Source organism: Hyaena hyaena, unplaced genomic scaffold, assembly GCF_003009895.1.
Source record: "Hyaena hyaena isolate Hyena2069 unplaced genomic scaffold, ASM300989v1 scaffold_295, whole genome shotgun sequence".
Lineage (NCBI taxonomy): Eukaryota > Metazoa > Chordata > Mammalia > Carnivora > Hyaenidae > Hyaena > Hyaena hyaena.
In genome coordinates this window covers 294188-315590 of record NW_024080928.1, presented here as the reverse complement: position 1 = coordinate 315590, position 21403 = coordinate 294188, and the positions used below count along the sequence as shown (strand labels likewise).

The 21403-nt window shown below is 38.2% G+C and overlaps 1 protein-coding gene across 8 annotated transcripts in view; it reads right to left on the bottom strand.

Moving 5' to 3' along the window:
- Positions 1–21403, bottom strand: part of CDKL5 (cyclin dependent kinase like 5) — a 213767-nt gene that overhangs the window by 87744 nt on the left and 104620 nt on the right. The window contains exon 1 of one of the 8 annotated variants that reach the window (XM_039247372.1): positions 18561–18713. The exons of the other annotated variants lie outside the window; for them this stretch is intronic. Within the exon in view, the coding sequence (XP_039103303.1) occupies positions 18561–18659 (99 nt within the window). The 5' untranslated portion in view covers positions 18660–18713. Of the gene's footprint in view, positions 1–18560; positions 18714–21403 lie in introns of those variants that run through there. 8 annotated transcript variants of the gene reach the window in all.

Genomic DNA, 21403 nt, shown 5'->3' with positions numbered 1-21403 from the left:
AGCCCCTCATCTCCTGGTTCCAAAATTCTCTTTCTAAGCACCTGCAGACATTGTCAGAGAAGAGAGAAATAAAGGGAGAGAGAAGGGAGCCAAGAGCAGAGATGGTAATAGACCATGAATAAACCAGAAGTGTTAATATCTGGATGCTACAAGAAAAGTGCCAGGATGACTGATATAATGTTTACCATCACCTATAGTTCCTTCTGAAACTCAGAGAAACATTTTAATTAGGCTTCTATAGCACAGAAAAGGCTTCTACAATACTTGGTAGTTGCCGATAATAGACTTCCCCTTCTAAGTCTCTGCCCTTTACTGTGCCTAACAAGCCTACTTCACCAGTCCTTCCCCTACTGATAAGTCATTTCAAACCCAAAGAGAGACAAACATCTGCCACCAAATGCCAATCGCTACACCGACTCTTGCCTTTATTTCGTTCTCCTGAACAGAAGTGGGTTGTGAGCAAAAGCCCATTTTAAACAGAAACATTGCAAAGAAAAAATTTTTTTTTGTCCTCTTTGATTGGAGGAAAAAGTAAGGGCTGGAAAGGAAATGAAAATGCTCAGAGCTAAGTACCACGATGTTAAATAACGCGTGTCTAATTCTGGTCTATAAAACAAATAAAAAAGCTTTTGGCAAAATAATACATAGGTTCTTCAAAGCCAATATATTATATAGAAAGAAAGGTCTTCTGAATGACTCAGGTCTGCTCTTTTGTACTCTAAGTGGGTATACTTTCAGATCTGTAGGAGCAAATCTTTTAATAAAAGATTGTCACTGCATCAAAACAAAGCCTTTAAAAATGCATGCAGTAGCAAGCAATAACCAACAAGGTACAAGTCATTAACTTATCAAAAATAAACACTTTATTTTAGTTCTTTACAAAAGCAGAGGAAAGCAGGAGGAAGAAAGGAAAGTTACCATTTTAATCTTTGCTCCATGACAAACCCTGAGTCGTTCATAACTAGGTCTTTAAAATCAACCTCTTTCTGTTTCTCATCTGCCCCTTGAAATAAGAAAAGAATACCAACTTTCATATTTGTTACAGGAAAAAAAATCATCTGAAAGTGCTTTGGGTATTGAGGAAAAAAAGATTAAGAGCATTCTATTTTTGTTGTTAATGGAGCTTAGATAGAATTGTAGAGTATAGACAGCTTCTGGGATACAATCTCTTTGTACTCAGCCTTCTAGATACTTTCTGATATGGGAACTGTCTCATTATTGGGAAGGAAGAACTGCAAATTCAAAGTCATGTGGGGGGTGATCAGCTAGAATATTAGTACAGGCAGTACCAGGTAAATATTCTAGGTATGCTACTCCCTCTTAAGGCACTGATGTCATTTTCTTACCCTGCTCCTTTTCAAAAGGCTCTAGCCAGCAACCTACATATAGCATAAGAGAAGAACAAGCCCAATCAGGAACCTCTGCTCCCAGCACAAAGAAAGACACAGCACTATACACGCATTCACGAAGAAAGTAAAACTGCCCACATTTCAGTGCAGAGTTCTTCCATGTCATGCCTCATCCTATACTGCACTCGAAATGGAGACCCACAGGCATCTTTTCATTGCATCCTAAGTATTACCTTTGTCTGATTTTATAAAAAGTCTTACTGAGTTCAAATTTGCCCATATAGGACTATAAATTTAAATTTACAACAAACTTATTTACATCACCTTGAAGAAAGAAATGCATTAATTTCTGGCATCTCATAAATAAAATTCACTGTATAAAATAGTTATCCTTTCACCAATACCATGGAAATCCTCTCTCAACTCTCTCTCTCCCTCCTTCTCACTCACTCAATACAGTTTATATATATTTACTTAAAGAAAAGACAAAGAGATGAAGTTTTTTACATGAAATCACCTCAATGTTTGGTGGAAACTTACATGCACTTAAGAGCAGAAGGTGCTGGAAAGAATTTAACATTTCACTTTTATTCAAACTGCTTATAAAAATAATGCAAACTCTTTACAGAAAACATAATATAAAAGGCATAACCCTTGCTAGTATTTTGGTTTGCTTTCTTCCAGTAAATTTTTCTCAAATTGGAATAGTAGTATTGTATATGGTGTTACATGTTGCCTTTATTTCATTTGATACTGCATGAGGTACATTTTAACCTGTCATTGAATAATTTTTAAAACCATCATTTTTGGGGGTGCCTGGGTGGCTCAGTTGGTTGGCTGTCCAACTTCAGCTCAGGTCATGATCTCATGGTTCGTGGATTCGAGCCCCAAGTCGGGCTCTGTGCTGACAGCTAGCTCAGAGCCTGGAGCTTGTTTCAGATTCTGTGTCTCTGTCTCTCTCTGACCCTCCCCTGCTCATGCTCTCTCTCTCTTTCTCTCGCTCGCTCTCTCTCTCTCTCTGAGATAAATAAAACATTAAAAAAATAAAAAAATAAAACCATTATTTTTAATGTATGGTTATTTAACTGATCAATGAACATATTTTAACATCTGCTTCTTTTTTCCCCCCCCCATAAATTCTGCAAGTGATATAACTGGGTCAAGTGGTATGCGCATTAAAGGCTCCTGCCAAAACTGATATCCAAAAATATATCATTTCACAGATCCCTTCAGCAGTATATAAGAACACCTACTCTACAACCATAACCAACAGTAAATACAATCATTGAAAAAAATCTTTAGACCAGGTCAGAGAAGCTCCCTTGTATCAACTGGTAAGTGAAAAGAGGTTTACTGTTTTTTATAATTTTATTTTTCTTGTTGATTCATGGATGTGAACCTGTTGTCAAATTTTGTTACAAATATTTTCCCCATATTAATGTGATCATTGAATTATTTAGGGCTTGGTTGTTGTTGAATATAACTTATTATTACATGGTCACATTTATTGAAGTATGCCTTTATGTCCACTATGTTTGTGTTCAAAGTCCTTACTTAGCTTGAGTATGGTTAATACTCATCCACAGTTATGTTTCAATATTCTAATGATTTTATTTCTTTCCTTAAGTCTTTATCCACCTGTAATTTATTTTAATATATAACATAGTGAGGAAATCTATATTTCATATAATTCTAAATACTGAATCAATTTTCCCGATACTCTTTACCATGGATTTTTAGTTCTTTGTTGTATCCTAGCATTCTTACATATATGCTCCAGATTTTCTTTCAGAGCTTTCTAGTATAGTCTACATTATTGATCTGTTGATTCTTATATCAGAACCAATTTAAATTGCAGTGAACTGAAACTGTTTTTAAATTAATCTGGGATTACAGACTCTGGTTCTTCTTTTACCATTTTGTTAAATTTATTTTTGAGAATAGGTTTTGGCTGTTATATTTAATTTGTAATTATACACACACAAGCTATTATATATAATCTATATCTCTTTACATATTTTATTAGCTTCAATCTTTACCTCCAGTCCTTTTCTACTGTGGTTTTCACATTTATTTAGAGCTCAGTTTCCATGAAGATTCTGCTCAGTGTCCATCTTTGAGTGTCTTTCTGAGGAAAGTCATGATATATGTTCAAGTCCTCACACATGAATGGCAACTTGGCAGGCACAGAATTCCGAGGAAGGCAACCTTACATTCTCCCCCATCTTTGGGTTCCCTATAAAATTGTATGCATTGCAAAGCCCTGGAAAGTGCCGTTCACATCACAGACATTGTAGGTTTGTTTGTATGTTTACTAAAGCAACTTTCCAGCACATAGGAACAAAAAGTCTATAACAAAATCCATGTACTACTACTTCTCCATATACTTACTTCTTCCAAGAAAAAGAATATTTAAGTCTGAGGCCAATTTGATTTTTGTTTTAACACAGATAACTTTGTTCTGCCTAGATCCTGTTAGGACTTCTTCTCTTTGGAATAAAAATTTTAAGTTACCAAAATATGTCTAGAAAAGAATGTGTGGGGGTATGTGTTTTGAACTAATATTACCTGGAAATCAATAAACTTAGAAAAGTTTTCTTCTAGCAACCTTAAATGTTGTTTCTACACCTATTTTCCTAATATTTTTCACGAGAAACCATGTCAGTTTTAGGTTGGCTCTTAACTGCCTTGTATGTTTTATTCACTACTGCATAAGTGCCTAGAATAGCAGGCACATAGTAGGTTCAATATTTCATAAATATTTCATGAGTAAATTAATCAAAACTGTTGCATCAATTTTGTTCTTTTAACTTTCTCAATTTTTCGTTTATCTTCTTAGTTCAGCTGACTTTGACACTGGCAATTTTTGCCTTGTTTCAGCTTGTTCTCACCATAGAGGTCATATCCTTCTGGCTCTGCTTTAGGAATGTTCATCTGTTTGTTACAAAAAATCTTTTTTAGAACTATGTGTTGCTACTCAATCTTCAGAACAGTGTTCTCTTTAACTCTCCCTATCTTTTCATAAGGTACACCTCCCTGCTTTTTTAAGATTGGAAGAGATTCACTAGGCCTGGCATCTTGCAACCAAAAGGCTAACTGGGTTTTTCAGCCCCCTGAGCCCAATTTCAAAACCTGGGTTCCCAGCAAACACTGCTTTCGTTGTGTTGGCTGCTCTGAGGCTGGATCACCTGCGCAGCTGTCAGAGTAAGCTGTTCACTGGACCCACCCTTCCTAGCACACCCTGCTCCCTCTACTCCACACTCACCACACCTTGCTATGGTAGTCTGTGAATCCTACAGTGCAACTTGCTGCCTCTAGTCCATGTCTGCTTCGTGTCATACTGTATTTGGGGTGCTTAGTTCCTGGAAAATTCTGGCAATACAGGTGCTGAGGCATGCTAGTTGGGGGACAGAGAACTCCAGCTCTCTCAGGGTCAAATGACAGTTACCACCATAAGACAGCTGCCTGTTTCCAGCTCTAGTGGGCATGGGTGCTGCCCAAAAGTAGCATGGGTCCTACAGCCCTTTGACAGTTTGCCCTAATCTGGTTCAGAAAGTAGAGTAAGGAGCATGAAGCTCAAGGCTGTGTTTTTCAATCCATCTCCTGGACTTTGCCAACAATCAATTTGTAGTTTCTTAATTTACAGACATGTTATGAGTTTTTGGTTTTCTTTTTAAATCTCCTCATGGGTATGTAAATGGAGAGGTAAGAGGAGATACACCAAGTTTTGTTACTTGTACTACCACTACCCCGAGATGCTACACATCATATAGGTATAGACAAAGAAGAAAAATATATGAAAAATAGCTCTGAAAAACTGTGTTTTAAATTCAATTTATTCACAAAAGCATGCCATTGCCCCCACAGCGTCTGCAACAGAATGTCACCAGCTGTAGTCAGCATGATAGGCATAATTTGCTACTTGTTTCAGTATCTCACTTTGTTTAAACAAGGAGTTAGTTAAAAGCTGACATTTTGAACTACAAACTAAGGATGTGATAAAATATATAAGCAAGCTATTAATGGTAATTCCATACTTCACCCTTAATTTTGTCTCAAAATTGCAATTATATTACTTTGGAACGCAAAAAGATAGAGGTTCCTGAATTGTACTGCTATCTCCATGTGTGAACAAGCTATATCAAGGCATTTAACATTTACCAAAATAAATTTCCTCAGCTGAAAAAATTTAGAAAGAGAATGAAAAATAAATTTTATGAGTAGTAAAAAATAGAAAAATATCCAGAGGGCTTATATTTCTTTCCGCATTCCCAAGATCTCCACCCTATGAAAATCATGCCTCAGTCACTGAACCACCATTCAGAACACAGAGGCTTGTAACCCAAACTTACACCTGCTAATGACTATGTAAGGTTCCCTAGTTATTGGTTTATGGCCAGAATCGACTATTCCCTAAGATGTTGGCAAAACATGGGGTGCCTGGGTGGCTCAGTCAGTTGGGCATCTAACTTCGGCTCAGGTCATGATCTCGTGGTCTGTGGGTTTGAGCCCCACATGAGGCTCTGTGCTGACAGCTCAGAGCCTGGAGCCTCCTTCGGATTCTGTATCTCCCTCTCTCTCTGCTCCTTCCCCACTCATTCTCTGTGTCTGTCTGTCTCTGTCTCTGTCTCTGTCTCTCTCTCTCAAAAATAAATAAAAACATTTTAAAAAGATGCTGGCAAAACATTGAATTGGTATTAATCATAAAATTTACTAAGTTATTTAAAATATAGTTATATAACTTGATTTAATTATGCTCTGGAATACTGAATTCTCTAGATTGGTAATATACTTTATAAGGAAGTATCAGGAATCTTTTTTTTTTTTCCCATTTTATTTATGAGAGGGAGGAGGGAGAACAGGGAAGAGGACCAGAGGGAGAGAGGGAGAGAACATGCAGACTCCATGCTCAGCATGGAGCCCTAGGCAGGGGTGGAGCCCTAGGCAGGGTTTAATCCCAGGACCCTGGGGTCATGACCTGAGCCTAAATCAAGAATCAGGCACTCAACCCACTGAGTCACCTAAGTGCCCCAGAAATCGCTTTTTTAAATGTTTTGCTCTGAAATTTAAAATACCCAACATGATGGGGCGCCTGGGTGGCTTAGTCGGTTAAGCGTCCGACTTTCACTTAGGTCATGATCTCGCGGTTCGTGGGTTCGGGCCCCGCGTCGGGCTCTGTGCTGACTGCCGGCTTGGAGCCTGGAGCCTATTTCAGTCTGTGACTCCCTCTCTCTCTGACCCTCCCCTGCTCACGCTGTCTCTCTCTCTCTCTCTCCTAGAAATAAATAAAACATTTAAAAAAAAAATACCCAACATGCATTACATGCATTACAAAAGAGGACAGAAAAAAAAGTGATTCTATTTTACTATTCATAGATTCCAAAGGTTATACTCTACAATTCATTTTGTAACTAATTACTTCCAGAGGAAGCCATTCCTTGGGAGAAATTCTTTATTTCTTCATCCAAATAGCAGGAAATATAACTTGACACTTAAGTATTTTAAAATACTTCAATTTATATTTTGTATGCAAATATCCCAAATGTCCTAAGTGCTTTTACACTGAAATGCTCCTCCTTCAACGGACGCAAAACCTGACAAACACAGACATTGTTATTGTATAGACCAATATGGTACCTGAAAAAGCTTTATTTTAGACTAAGTATTTTTGTGCCAAGCCCGGTGCTAAGTGCTTCCCATGTATTATTTAATTCTCAAAAGACACTCTGAAGAGGATCTTACCATCATGCTCATTTTATAGATGAGGATGTACTAAGCTGTGGGGTGGGGGGTCGAATATAGTTTGACACACAATGTTACATTAGTTTCAGGTGTAAAGATAGTGATTCAACACTGAGTTTTAATGATGTTCTCTATTATACCTCAAGATCATACAGCTGAGAAGTAACAGAGCTAAGGCTTTAAACCCAAGAAGTGTGATTCTGGAGGCCATTTCTCATCCATGGTCATGCTATCCCACCTTTGCAAGCCATATATGTTAAGTTTTGGTGCTAAAAAGGATATATTCTGAAACATACACACTTCCACACTGGGAAGACATCATTATTTCTCATCTATGGTTTTCTCAAAACTATGTGCTATCACCAATAAAAATTTTCTAATAATTTCCTAATGTCTGCTATATTTTTATCTTTATTCTCTTATTTCATAGAAACTTTCTAAAATAAGTTAAATTATTAATTTTTACATTATGAGCAAAATTATAAAACGGGAGTAAATTAAAGCACAGGATACATTCCATGACAGGTAGATACAATGGAACTAATGTGTTTGCCAAGTACCATAGAAATACAAATATTAATCGGCATACACAATGATAAAAACTAGACTGCTTTCCAAGAAATCTCTTTTCTTGTATTATTTATTACCAATAAACTACCATAGTTTGCCAATATTAAAAGTTAGATCAACTACTAAATTGAAGTACTTCAGACCATATCAGAAAGGAAAACAATCTATAGCAAAGAAGAAGAGCATTTCAGTCAGTCAACTAAGAACAGTCTTTTGGGCTCCTGCTTTATATGAGGTTTTATGTGACATGTTAGGTTTGACATGAGTAAATGAAATGTCTCATATACACAGAAGTTTATACGCTGGTGTATATTCATGTATGTCAGTAAAGTAATGCTTATGACAGTAGTTTAAAAGTACAACAAATGATAGACCTCAGGAGTTCAAAGCAGATTGATCATGTAAATATACAGAAAATAGGTCAGATTTAAGTCGATAATATGTTGGTTTATTTGTTTCTGATCACTCTCTCTTGCTGAATGCAAAACATCATACATATGCCTTCATTCATTCCCATTCCTTCTCTCCTCAGAGGTAACTTCTATCCTGAAATTGTTATGTAGCACTCCTCCCATGCATGTTTTTAGTTTTTACTATTTTTTAAAAATATTTATTCATTTTTGAGAGACAGACAGAATGTGAGCAGGGGAGGGGAAGAGAGAGGGAGACACAGAATCCGAAGCAAGCTCTAGGCTCTGAGCTGTCAGCATAGAGCCCGACGCACAGCTTAAACCCACGAACCTCAAGATCATGACCGGAGCCAAAGTCAGACACTCAACAGACTGAACCACCCAGGCATCCCCCATGCATGTTTTTATTATCACAAATGGATTTACCCATAAGCAATTTTACTGTTTTGAACATTGAAAATCATGTAAGTGGTGTGTTACTGTGAGCATCTTTTACCAACAGCTTTTTGTTTTTAAATACAACATTGTATTTCTGAGATTTAAATATAAACCTACTTCAGCGGCACCCAACTGGGGACAACTGTGTCTCTCCCCTTGCCTGGGCATCTGGCAATGTCTAGAGACCCTTTTGGTTATCACAGTGGGGTAGGGTAGGAGGCCACTGGCATCTCCTGGTGAGAGCCCGGGGCTGCCGCTGAACATCCTACAGCGCACAAGCCGGCCCCCATGACACACTGTCATTTGCTCTAGTTTATTCACTTTAACGGTTTTGTGGTGTTCCACCGTGAACACTCTCCCTTAAAATAGAGACTGACCACTTTTTGAGGAGATCAAGTAAAGCTTTTAAAAAGAATAATATACTGTGAAAAGAAATTTTAAGTGAAAATGAGACGATTAAAAGACTAATTCTTCAAAACCTAGTAATGAGAGTACTTTTAATGTTATAATAACTTTGGTAATTTAGTCCCATTTAAACATTATATAGTGAGATATACCAAAAGATACATGAAAATATATTATTTACTTTTTTGTTAAAAATTCAGTGATGCATTTCAATTGGCCAAAAACAATTTAGCAGTCACACAAAGTCTACACCAATAACTAGCAAAACTGCTACAAAGGTTCACACTATGGGGATACTATCACAGGAAATACTGGTGTAAGTTCTAAGCTGTCTGTGATTGGTATGCTAAGAGTACGTCACAGGAACACATTTTAAAAAGCATTACAAGGAAAACTCATAAGGAATTTACTTCATGCCTAGCCTCTAAAAAGAGGACTGTCTTATGAGAATATTAATACGTTATCAAGAACACAAGAGAGCAAGCAGCCAAAAAAGGAAGATTTGGGAAGTGGAATCTTAAGACTCACATAGAAAACAACTGCGTTCAAGCCAAGTCAGTAATAAAGTTCCTCTGTAACAAAATCTAGTTTCTCATTTATTTCCATAAAAAAATTATTTCCATCAAATCCTTTCTACCCCCCTCTGGGCTGGATATGCCCTCCATAAATCTTTATTGAGATGGAAGAGAGCAGTAAATGAAGTATAACCACTCCATCTTTTTCTGGTCTTGGCTCCTGTCCCCATAGCTCAGTGAACAGATAAATATCTAGCTAGATACTTAGGATCATTCTTGATCATGGTATCTCCCCTGCCAGGTAAGTATTACTTAGGATCATTCTTGATATCTCTCTTGTCTACAACCCCAAGTCCACCCAAGTGCTGATGGATTTTGCCTCTTAAATCTTCTTCAAATCAGTCCACAGTTCTGCTCTACCTGACTCCCATTCCAATCCAAGCCCTTCGCATTCCCACATGGAGTACTATACAGTCTTCTAACCCTTCTATTATGTCTGCCACTCGGAGAGCCAGGTGTCTATTTGGAAAGCGAAATCTGTTTTCGCTCCACCATTCCCCTTAAAACTCTAGCAAAACTCCCTTGCCCTTAAAGACGATGTCAAAGCCCCTTCACGTAGCCAGCAAGGCCCATCCGAGGAACATTCTGGGAACGCTCTCCAGCTTCCTCTCCCTAGGTCGCCCTTGCTTGGTGAGCAATGGCCGTCATCACCAAGACTTCCCCTACTAGTTCCCTTTGCTCCTAAAAGCTTTGCCCTCCCCTGCCCATTTAACCCTAAATTACCTCTCTCTCAGAGCTTGGCACAATTCCTCACTTCCTCAGGGGAGCCTTCTCACAGCCTTGTGACTAAGCCTAAAGCCCCATATGTTCTCTTAACAAATATCTCTTCAGAATTTTTATTAAAGTGACACCTTCATATATCTTATGACCACTTGATAAAAGTCTGACTCTACCACTGAACTGCAAGCATATAGGTGAAAAATAATGTATGACTGGTCGAAAAGTATACTCAACAAGACAGAGGAAGTTCCAGTGTCAATGTCTCACTGTACATACAGCATAACCAATTCAAAATTTATATCCTGCTGGCCCAGGTCATCCTTCTTTTTGGACATGATTTACTAATCTCACCATGGCCTAACAGAGAAATACCTTTTCCTAACATAATTTAAAAAAAAAAAAAAAGAGGGGTGACTGGGTGGCTCAGTTGGCTAAGCATCTGACTTCTGCTCAGGTCATGATTTCACAATTTGTGGTTCGAGCCCCGTGTAGGGCTCTGTGCTGACAGCTAGCTCAGAGCCTGGAGCCTGCTTCCAATTCTGTGTCTCCCTCTCTCTCTGCCCCTCCCCTGCTCATGCTGCCTCTCTCGCTGCTTGTCTCGCTGCCTCTCTCTCTCTCAGAAATAAATAAAACATTTAAAAAAATAACAAAAGATTCTTTGGTATACAAGGACTTTTTAAAAAGTTAATAAAACACGAGAACACAGAATACAAAGAAACACATTTAAGTTTTTTAAAGAACAGTATATCCCTAGGAGACATATTAAAATAGAACTGTTTGTTTCTTTCTTTGAAAAGTTTCAAAAAATGAAGATAATGAAACATAAGACTCTTTAAAATTTCATCTGGCCCTCTCCAGAAGCCCTTTAGTAGGCAAGAATTTGAATAAGCTCCTAACGTTCAGAAGGAATTACAGTATCTTGGTTAAAAACCTAGTTTGCTATTTGCTACTCTCGTCTCCTACAAATCATAAAAATGCACTGCAGAACTGATACTGCTTTCTCTCTATTAAAAACCTCTTCTTTAGCATTACTATATAAAATGGTTACAGTTACAAGGTTGCCAATATTTACCAAGTTATATAAGAAGGCTTACTAAATTAAAAAAATTAGTACTTATTATTTCTCCACCTGAAACAATAAAATAAAGATTGATATCCTTCACCATCACCTCTACTCCATTCTATGATAAAACTAGTGAGATTTCCTCTAGCCTGGAAAAACATAGTACAAAAACAGAGATGTCACATAACTATTAATATCTAACATTTGTGTGACATGAAACATTCCCATGACAGAAATAGTCACAGATCTGAGAACTGGCCAACATGTTGCTTATGGTCCTGTTTAGTACTGTGGTCACCAAATCCTTAATGGAAACATACTACAAACATCCAGTCATTTTATATTAGTGGTGCTTTGGCAAAATCAAAGAAAAGGGGTAAAGCTTGGGCCCATGTGGAACAGAAAGAAGGGAAGAGCCTCTAGAGGTGAGATAGAAGACCATGAGTTTTGTGGGAAGTGAAAATCAAAGAGAGAGGCTCTTCTGTAAAATGTAAGCCACATTCTTAAGGAGGCCACTGGAATTCCTACAAGAAAGTCTTCAACTACTTTTATTCAAACATTAAAAATGAACATATCCTATAATAGTGTGAAACTTAGAGCCACCTAAATGGCCAACATTTGGGTGCCATAAATATAAGAGTAAAAACCATAAAAGTACAAACATTTAGTTGATAGATACAAACAAATTCACAAATCCAGAAAGGCTTTGTAAGTACATCTAATAAGGACCAGTATGACTGTTAGTGGATCAAAGTCAACCTGGACATTGGATAATATCAAAGGATGTAACCATGATGAACTAAAGGAAACTAGTTATACAGAACTGTACAATTAAAATGGGTACATCTTGTTATATATAAGAAGGTACATACTTATATGTAAAATATACTTCAATAAAGTTGATTTAAAATGAATTATTTAAAAATAATTCACCTCATAGTTATAGACCAATATGAATTTGCTACCCTATGTTAATATTATAGATTAGATAATATAAAGTTCAAAAAATAAAATGCAGTTATTAAGTTGAAAAATTAGCCATCCAAAGAACAATTTTCACTAACCTCTATGGCAAATAGCACCTCTTTTCAATAGAGAGAGAGATTTTCAAAACAATTTAGCTCCCTATTTATAGATCATACAAAACTTGAGATATACTTGATTTTCATATAACTCTTTCAGACATTATATACAGATGCTCTAAAATCACTTTGTCTACACCACACTCATACTGTGGTTGTGTCTGCAAATGAAAGGTAATTTCAAAGAGTACATGGTAATGATGCTTGCCAGAGCATTTCAGTTTAGTAATATTAACTATCACGTCCATGCCATAGCTGTTGTGCAACCGTGTTAAAATTTTATTTCATTTTGTCCTTAATTTAAAACAATAAGTAGATAATGAGAAAATGAAAATTTCACTTCCAGAGATCAATTGAGACAGAGCATTAATTAGGCATGCCAAATGCAGGCAATCTACATCCTCAATCAGATAATCATTGACTTAAACTGCACATGATAGTGAACAAAGAGTACAAAATTTAAATTTAACTTTGGAAATATATCCTCAAAGACCAGATCTAAGATGTGCCAAGAAATTGTAGCTTTTTAAATTTTCTATGACTTTTAACCTTTCTTTACTAGCTCTGACCTTGATTTAATTTGTATTCTATGATACCTCAGTCTTTTCTGGTTTTTAGTCTCTATCAAGTAAATGCTCAGTTTCCCCCTCAGATTTTTCTCCCTGTTTCTACCAAGATGGCAGATGGGTTATGGAAGTGGGGGTGGGGGGGTTGTTACAGAACTTCATTGTGATAAGGGAAGGGTTCTCAGACAAATACACAGAGCCCCTTACACTGTCCCCTGAGACTCTGGTCTCCAGGACAAGGTTCCTTATAGCCCTGGACCCCAGACATTGGCTTGATAGTGCTGTTGGACCCCATGGGGACTGTGGACTCAGGTATATGCTCTTGGCTTATAGCCCGGGTGTCTGGCCTGGTTGTTTGGCTCCTTGGCAGCTTTAATTAGTGGTGAAGACATTCAGACTCCTTAATCTCATTTATACCCACAACCTGGCTACCAACTATGGTGTTGTTGGCGTGCCTCTCAACAAAGCACCCCCACTGACAGGTTCACTGGCTTTCAACCCAGCTCCCTGGAATGTGCAATAACTTGGAGATTCCTTAGAAGCCAGTCACAAGGTGAAGGAGACCAAGGAATCCTCTCTCCACCTAAACATGAATGCCACATTTTACCCTGCTTTTGCTGCTTTCATTGTGATGAGGCAACTTTGCAAGTTCCTCAGTTCCAAGAGGGGAATGGGGCGTAAGTTTCCTTCACTTTTGGCTTTACCTAACTCAACCTACTGTCTCCCTAAATCCAGAATTTCAGTTCCTTGAGGTAATGGGGGCCAGGGGAGAAAGTCAAGACTTCCCTGCCCTAACTTTGCCTGTTCTGCTCACATCCCTTTGGCACCCAGAAGGGGGCTGCCCATCATTTCTCTTTTAAGTCTCACAGTAATTTCCCCTACAAAGAGGCATTCACCCTCCTCTCTCACCTGGAACCAGAAAAGAAGGAAAAGTCAGGAGAAAAAAAAAAACAATTTATTGACCAAAGATACATCATCAGGTATTCCAGAAATATTACCCCTATTAAATACATAAATATTCAGATATGGTGACAGGAAAAAAAGAAAGAAAGAAAGAAAAAAGAAAGGTTTAAAATTAAATGGACTGATGATCAAAATAAAAAACTATGGTTCAAATGAAGACAAACAGCTTGCTACAGATTACTTTACTGAAGGAAGGAATGACCTGTGCCTAACTTTCTTGTCTAACTTTCTCAGGGCCCATTTTTTCCCAGGAAATTATGTAGATACTATTGAAGTCAACAGACTTAAGTTTTGGAGACATTGGAGGGTAAACAATGTATAGAATGCTAACAATAACAGAGCTACTATAGAGGCAATTTGCTCACTGCTTCCTAGAAGTGCTAAAAAAATCAGACCCATGAGTATATGCTCATATCTTCTGCTCAAGTTAGAAACAGTACTGCTAAAATGATTGTAAAACCACTGCTTAAAAGTGTCTGATTCTTGAGGCACCTGGGTGGCTCAGTTAGTTAATCGTCCAACTTTGGCTCAGGCCATGATCTCATGGTTCATGGGTTTGAGCTCCGCATCAGGCTTTGTGTGACAGCTCGGAGCCTGAAGCCTGCTTCAGATTCTGTGTCTCCCTCTCTCACTCTGCCCCTCCCCTTCTCATACTCTGTCTCTCTCCAAAATAAACATACATAAAAAATAAAATAAAATCAGAATGTCTGATTCTAGGGGCCTTTGGCTGGCTCAGTCAGTAGAGCCTGTCTGTGACTCTTGATCTCAGGGTTGTGAGTTTGAGCCCCATGTTGGGTGTGGAGGCTACTTAAATTAAAAATAGGGGCGCCTGGGTGGCTCAGTCAGTTAAGTGGCTGACTTCGGCTCAGGTCATGATCTCGCAGTCCGTGGGTTCGAGCCCTGCATCGGGCTCTGTGCTGACAGCTCAGGGCCAGAAGCCTGTTTCAGATTCTGTGTCTCCCTGTCTCTCTGACCCTCCCCTGCTCATACTCTGTCTCTCTCTGTCTCAGAAATAAATAAACGTTAAAAAAAAAAGTTTTAATTAAATATATATATACACACACACCAAAAAAAGAATGCCTCATTCTATTTTGCTTTTATTCATCAATAAGCTGATGAATCATACATGTATATATAAAACATAAAATCTGTAATTCTTGATTTTGGGCCCTACTTTGACATTTTCCTATAAAGAAAAATGAGAGTACTGAAAACTGGTAAAGAAAACCAAAACACCACGGTTTTTTTCCAATTTACAAGAAATATGCCTGGGTTTTAGAATAGAAACATGCTTACAGAAACTCCAAAGTTTTGGATGCCTGGGTAGCTCAGTCGGCTAAGCGTCAAGCTCTGGACTTCAGCTCAGGTCATGATCTCTCATATTTTGCCAGTTCAAGTCCTGCACTGGGCTCCGTGCTGGCAGTGTGGAGCATGCTTGCGATTCTCTCTCTCTCTTCCCCACCCCCACTCGTGCTCTCTTTATCTCTCAAAACAAATAAACTTAAAAAAAAAGGAAACTCCAAAGTTCAAAGCAACAGAAATTATGTTCTATATAACATCTTTAGGTTCCTAAGGCATAAGGTCCTTCAGTTTACTATAATGTTGCCAAAATGTGAAAGAATGATACGGACAGCAAGAGAACTTAGAAGCTCTCTATTCAAACAAGTGACCTGGATTACATCTAGGGACCCTGTGATCACACATTCTGATAGATATGTTCACACATATAAAATCTGAAACAACTTCCAGGTCACCACTTTTTGCCATAACCATATCCATGTAGAAAACTGAAAATTACATTCAACATAGGTAGAAGTTTTTCTTTTCTTAAAAATTTACCTTCCAAGTATCTAGTTAAGTTAGTTAAAACTTGTTTTATCTTTTATCTCTTTTGTGGAGAAAACTAGAAAACACCACATTCACTTTCTCTTACCATGGAAAGAGAGGAGTATCAAACATAAAACAACAGCCTAAATATTTTTGAAAGAACTAAGTCTGGTTTGCCTTTATAGATAAGCACTCAGCACTTTATCTTACATATATAACAAGTATGTAACAAAAATGTCCGCAGAAGTGAACTGAACCACTTTGTTGTACTGACATGGAACTCTTTACCACCATCACATAAGGAAGCTGGACCTGCTACCTTCAGTGCTAAAGCAAAACAGGAGAGGACAAAAATCCCAAAAGTGACCATGCCTTTGAAATAACTGTGGAAAAGAAATCTCAAGCTGTTCATTTTTTTGAGAGAATTAGCCAAGAAACACTATATAACCTGAAGAAAATTCTTGTGTGGCTAGTTATTTGATGCCAAGAGTATCACTCAAGCATTCTGGTTGAAATCCCCTTCTAGTAATATTCTCCAAGACCTCAGTGAGGTCATCAGTTTGCATATAATAGATATTTCAAACATACTCTGCTGTCAATCACCAGATTGAGGAAAAGAAAGATGTATGACATAACCATGCAGCCTGGCAGCTTTCCAAGGTTTCCAGTATAAAGTTTTAATTCCATGCTTCATCTCCTAACTTCAAAAAAACCCAAAAACCAAAAACAAACAAAACGCCCCCGGCTCCTGTCACAGCTTATTATTTGCAATTTCTCAAGTGAACCTTCATAATACTTGCTTACACTCTGCCTCTAGTATTCATCCCTTCTTCACTGATTCATTTATTTAATCAACAAATATTTCCAAGCCCCTACCAGGTAACAGGTACTGTGCTAAGCAAAACAGGGCAATTCAATAGAATATTTATTTGGGTAAGGAAGTATCCATGGAGGTGACTTTTTTTTTTTAGCCGAGACTTAAATCACAAGAAGCCAACCCTGCTAATTCTAGTTAATTCTTTTTTTTTTTCCTTTAAAACTATCCTTTGGGAAGCACTTCAAGATCCCCCAGCTTGTTTTGTGGTCCCTAGCACTACAAGCTCTTACCACAGCTGCACTGGAATCTGGGATTTGCCATTCAGCCTCACTTCCCACCTCAGACTGTAATTAAGATCCATAAGCCTATGCGTTCACATGACTCTATGCCCCTAAACCTAGCAGAAACACACTCCAGAAGGGTAGGCTACATGAACTAGGCACTTTAGCTGCTGTAAGTACCTCTTAAGGATCTTACAGGGGCCAAGAAGATATGAAGCAATGGACACACAGAGAATAGAGATATGTAAATTTTAACTAAAAACATCACAGAAAATAAAGACTGAAATATTATCTTGTTAAAAAGACCAACCACCTGAGTTTTGAAATGAATGACCTATTTGCTTCTTGATATTTTCATTCTCTGATATCCTATGAACTCTTCAAGGGCAGAGACCACATCTCTGTGGTCATGTGGTCAGAGATGAGGTCTCTGAGGCATATCCTGAGCCTTCTCTCTATGGGCTCTCCACAATCATGCATCATGCCCTTTCTGTTCTTTATCCCAAACATCCAGCAGGATTCACCACAGCAGTTATTTTAACAAATGTCTGCTTAATGAGTTACTTCTAAGTTTTCTGTGGCTTCTCTTAAGCTAGAACTAACAAATATCCCTTTATATATTAACTAAGAATATATTTAAATGACACTGATAATAAATCAATATGAATTTGAAAAATATTTGATTCAGGTAAGGCACAGAGTGGTTATGTGCCTGTGGAAATTTAAGCACTGACAACATGAAAAATGCAAATTAATGAAATACTTTCAGAGAAATTACACATTATTCTCTAACAAAACATGACAGAAATTTTATATTCAACAGTGTTTATAAGGAATAGAATAAACTGTTAGATTATACTACCTGGTACACAGAATATGTATATGAATGAAACTTGATTCCATATTTAAATGAGAAAATTTAAATTTTCACTGAAAAGGCAGGAAAACCTGACTACATTTTAAGTACTTTATAATAAGCCTCTAAAGTAAAATTTAAATCTAATGGCATGGTTAACATCAATATGATGACTTGTGAATTATATCCTTCTAGTTATTCTACTAACCGCATTTGAACAAAAAGGCACCTAAGGCAACAGAAAACATCATAAATGTATAAATAAACATGATAAATAATAGATATATATAAAATATAATCTGGCTAAATTTTCTCCTGAACTCTGAACAGTTGAAAAAAAATGCAGAAATTTATAACAAAATCATTATTTCCTACTGTCTGAAACAAACTAATAAAGAAACCTGATTATTAGAGGACTATACTCCAAACAGTTTAAAATAGAAGATATGTACTGGTTATTTTTCATACTCTCATTGCCAGATCTATGTGATTTCATAAGAAAACAAAATGTGTTTCTAAAAACGGGTCACACATCCACAAGAAGGTTAAGAACTTCAGATCTATGGCCAAACTGCCTGGATTTAAATCATGGCTCTACCACCCACTAGGTGAGTGACCTTTGGCCAAGTTACTTAACTTCTCGGTGCCTCAATTTCCTTTTCTGAAAATTGTGTCTAATAATGTCACGTATTCCTGAGGTTGCTATTAGGATTGACTAAGAAGATACAAGTAAAATGCTTAGAACACAACACAAGGTAAATGTTGTTAAATCACCAAAGCAAGTTTCCACAGGAACTCAGAGAGCATGGAGTTTGTCCCGGGGTGGGGGGTGGGGGTGCCTTCTCCTATACCTAGGGAAAACTAACGGTCTTTATTATTATAAAGCCCAGACTCACAAAGGCAGTGGAGTTGAACTTCCCATCCAATAGGCTAATGTCAAAGACAGCCGATGTCCCTCCAGGACTGAGATGGTCACAGGGCTGGGACTTCTGCATGAGGCACAGGGGTCTCCAGGACTTCAGACAGTGGTGGTACTTGGAGAGATTCCCCCAGTCTGATCATGAAGCACCACAGCCTGGAGAGGTGGGGCCAAGGGAACAATGCCCACTGGTGGCTAGTGCCTGGCAAAAGGTTTAATGGTAACCCGAGTAACACAATGGTAACCATGAAAACAAAAGGCACTCAAGGGTTGGGCCCCTTCCCCATTTGCTTGGTACTTCATAAACCAAAGGCAGCTTGTATCAGCCAATAGGAAGCAAAGGAGCTTCAATAGTACCACAAGCCACATGGTGAGGAGCTAGATTTCTTTTCCTCTGTAAAATAAAGGATTGTGTTTTCTACCTGAGTGTCATGAAGCAAAATAAAATCTATTTCACAGGTCTTTGAACTCTACAAAATGGCGAGGTGTCTGAAGGTAAAGACTACATCTCAGTACCATCTATATATCCCAAGGGCCAATCAAAGTGCCTGACACATGGTAAATTTCAAGAACAAACTTATGTTTATGTGATTATATAAAGCGGTGTTTGTAGAGTTTTCACACACATGTGGAGACTTCTAGTTTTGGTAAAAATGGAGTAGCCCAATTTCTCCCAGGTCCTTCCTCTTAAATCTAAAAATCCCTGTATAGAACACACAATCAAGCATAGGAAGACAAAGTGGAAAAGAGAAGGCTGACTGCCTCGGGACTTTGGGACTTGAGGAACATTGCAGCAGGAATTCCCTGGGTTTCACCCCCTGTATCCTATGTATCCCCAACAGAGTGCTACAGAAGCCTCCAACCTAGAACCGACAAGAGGCGAATATAAAAACGCACCAAGAAAAGTCTGCTCTTATAGCCAAAAGAGCAGGAAAATGATGGGCTAACAGAAAATCTTTTGGGCAATACTCTCCCTACTCCAGGCAAACATAAATGGAAAAAACTGCACTACCACCCCATTGAGGTTTCAGTGGGGATGGGCAGGCAGCGAGGCTCCAACTCCCTAACTCTCCACCTGGTGCTGTCCCTGAGCAGGGAGCTCATCTCCCATTCACTGCCTGGCAGAAGCAGGCACAGCTCCCGTTCCCCATCATGTCATATTGGCAAGTCTGGTCAGAGGCTGATCTTCCATCTCCCTCCAGGCAGAAGCAGCCAGCAGTGCTCTGGCTCCTCTGCCACAGTGGTGTCTACAGGACAGAACAGAGGCAGTAAGGGCAGTGCAAAGCACTGGTCCACTTTCTCTGGGAAGGTGTCAGCAGGGCCAAGTGAGGAGGTAAACATTCACTCCACCATTCTGCAAGGAGGCAGTGGGAGTAAGAGCAACACCTCCTCTGTTGGGGGGGGGGGGGGGGCGCGCCACACAGGACGCTGAACCAACCAGCCATCGTGCTACCTACGCTTAACAGGGGGGCTGCCTGCTGAACAAAAAAAAATAAATTAAATTAAAAGAATCCAGGGTCTCATAATATCCAAACTGCCCAGGATACAATAAAAAAAAATTTACATCCTACCAAGGACCATGAAAGTCACAACCTGAATGAGAAAAGACAAGAGACATCACCACAGAGATGAATCAGACTGGAATTATCTGATGAGGATTTTAAAGCAGTCCTAATAAAACTACTTCAACAAGGAACCCAGAAAAGCCCATGGGCACAGACTTAAAAATAGCTCCAACAAAAGCCTGCTTCTCCAGGTAAAGGACCAGGCAAGGAGCAGCCTTGGCAAGACAAAACTTTTAGACAGTAACCATCTACTCTACTCCAGCCAAATGAAAAAGTGGCTCCAATTCATACCAGCAAAGGTGGAATAGGGAGCATGTCCAAGCCCCTTCCATGGTATTGTCCGCAGAGGCCACTTAAGAAGCCAAACTCCCATTCACACCAGCAACAAGGAGCTCCTCCCCAGTGGGTATCAATGGAGGCAGAATGAGCAGACTAAGCTCCTAACCTCATCTGTGCCCATCACCTTACCGGAGCTGTGTCGTAAAAGACCAGACAGAAGATTAAATAAGATACAGAGTCTAATGACATAATAACCAAAATGTCCAGGTTTCTATAGAAAATCAGTCATCATACTAAGAATTAGGAAAGACTCAACATGAATGAGAAAAGACTATTAAGAGATGCTAACACAGAGATGGCAGAATTATGTGACAAGGATTTCAAAATAGACATCATACAAAGAGAAACTTTCAAAGGAAATTTTAATTTCAAAGAACTTAATGAAAATACATTAAACCAAAACATGTGGTATAAAGTAGTACTAACAGAGAAATGTATAGCACTAAATACGCACATTAGAAAAGAAGAAAGGTCTCAAATCAATAATCTAAATTCTTACCTCAATACCAGCAAAAGAAATAAGCCCAAAACAAGAGGGAAGGAAACATTAAAGGTAAAGGCAGAAATCAGTGAAATTTCAAGCAGGAAAATAATAAAAATGTAAAAAAATTTTTTTTAATTTAAAAGGTAAAATCAGTGAAGCAAAAACTGGTCCTGCTAAAAGATTAATAAAATTGATAAACTTCTAGCAAGACTGATAAAGAGAAGATAAAAATTATCAACATCAGGAACAACATAGGAGATCCCTAGAATCCTATGGCTGTTACCACGAACTTCACACTCCTAAATTTGACAACTTAGAAAGAATGGGCCAATTCCTGGTAAACCACAAACTATCAAACTTAACCAAGATGAAAAAAACAATTCAAATTGTTATGTAATTATTAAATAACTGAACTTGTCATTTTATTTTTTT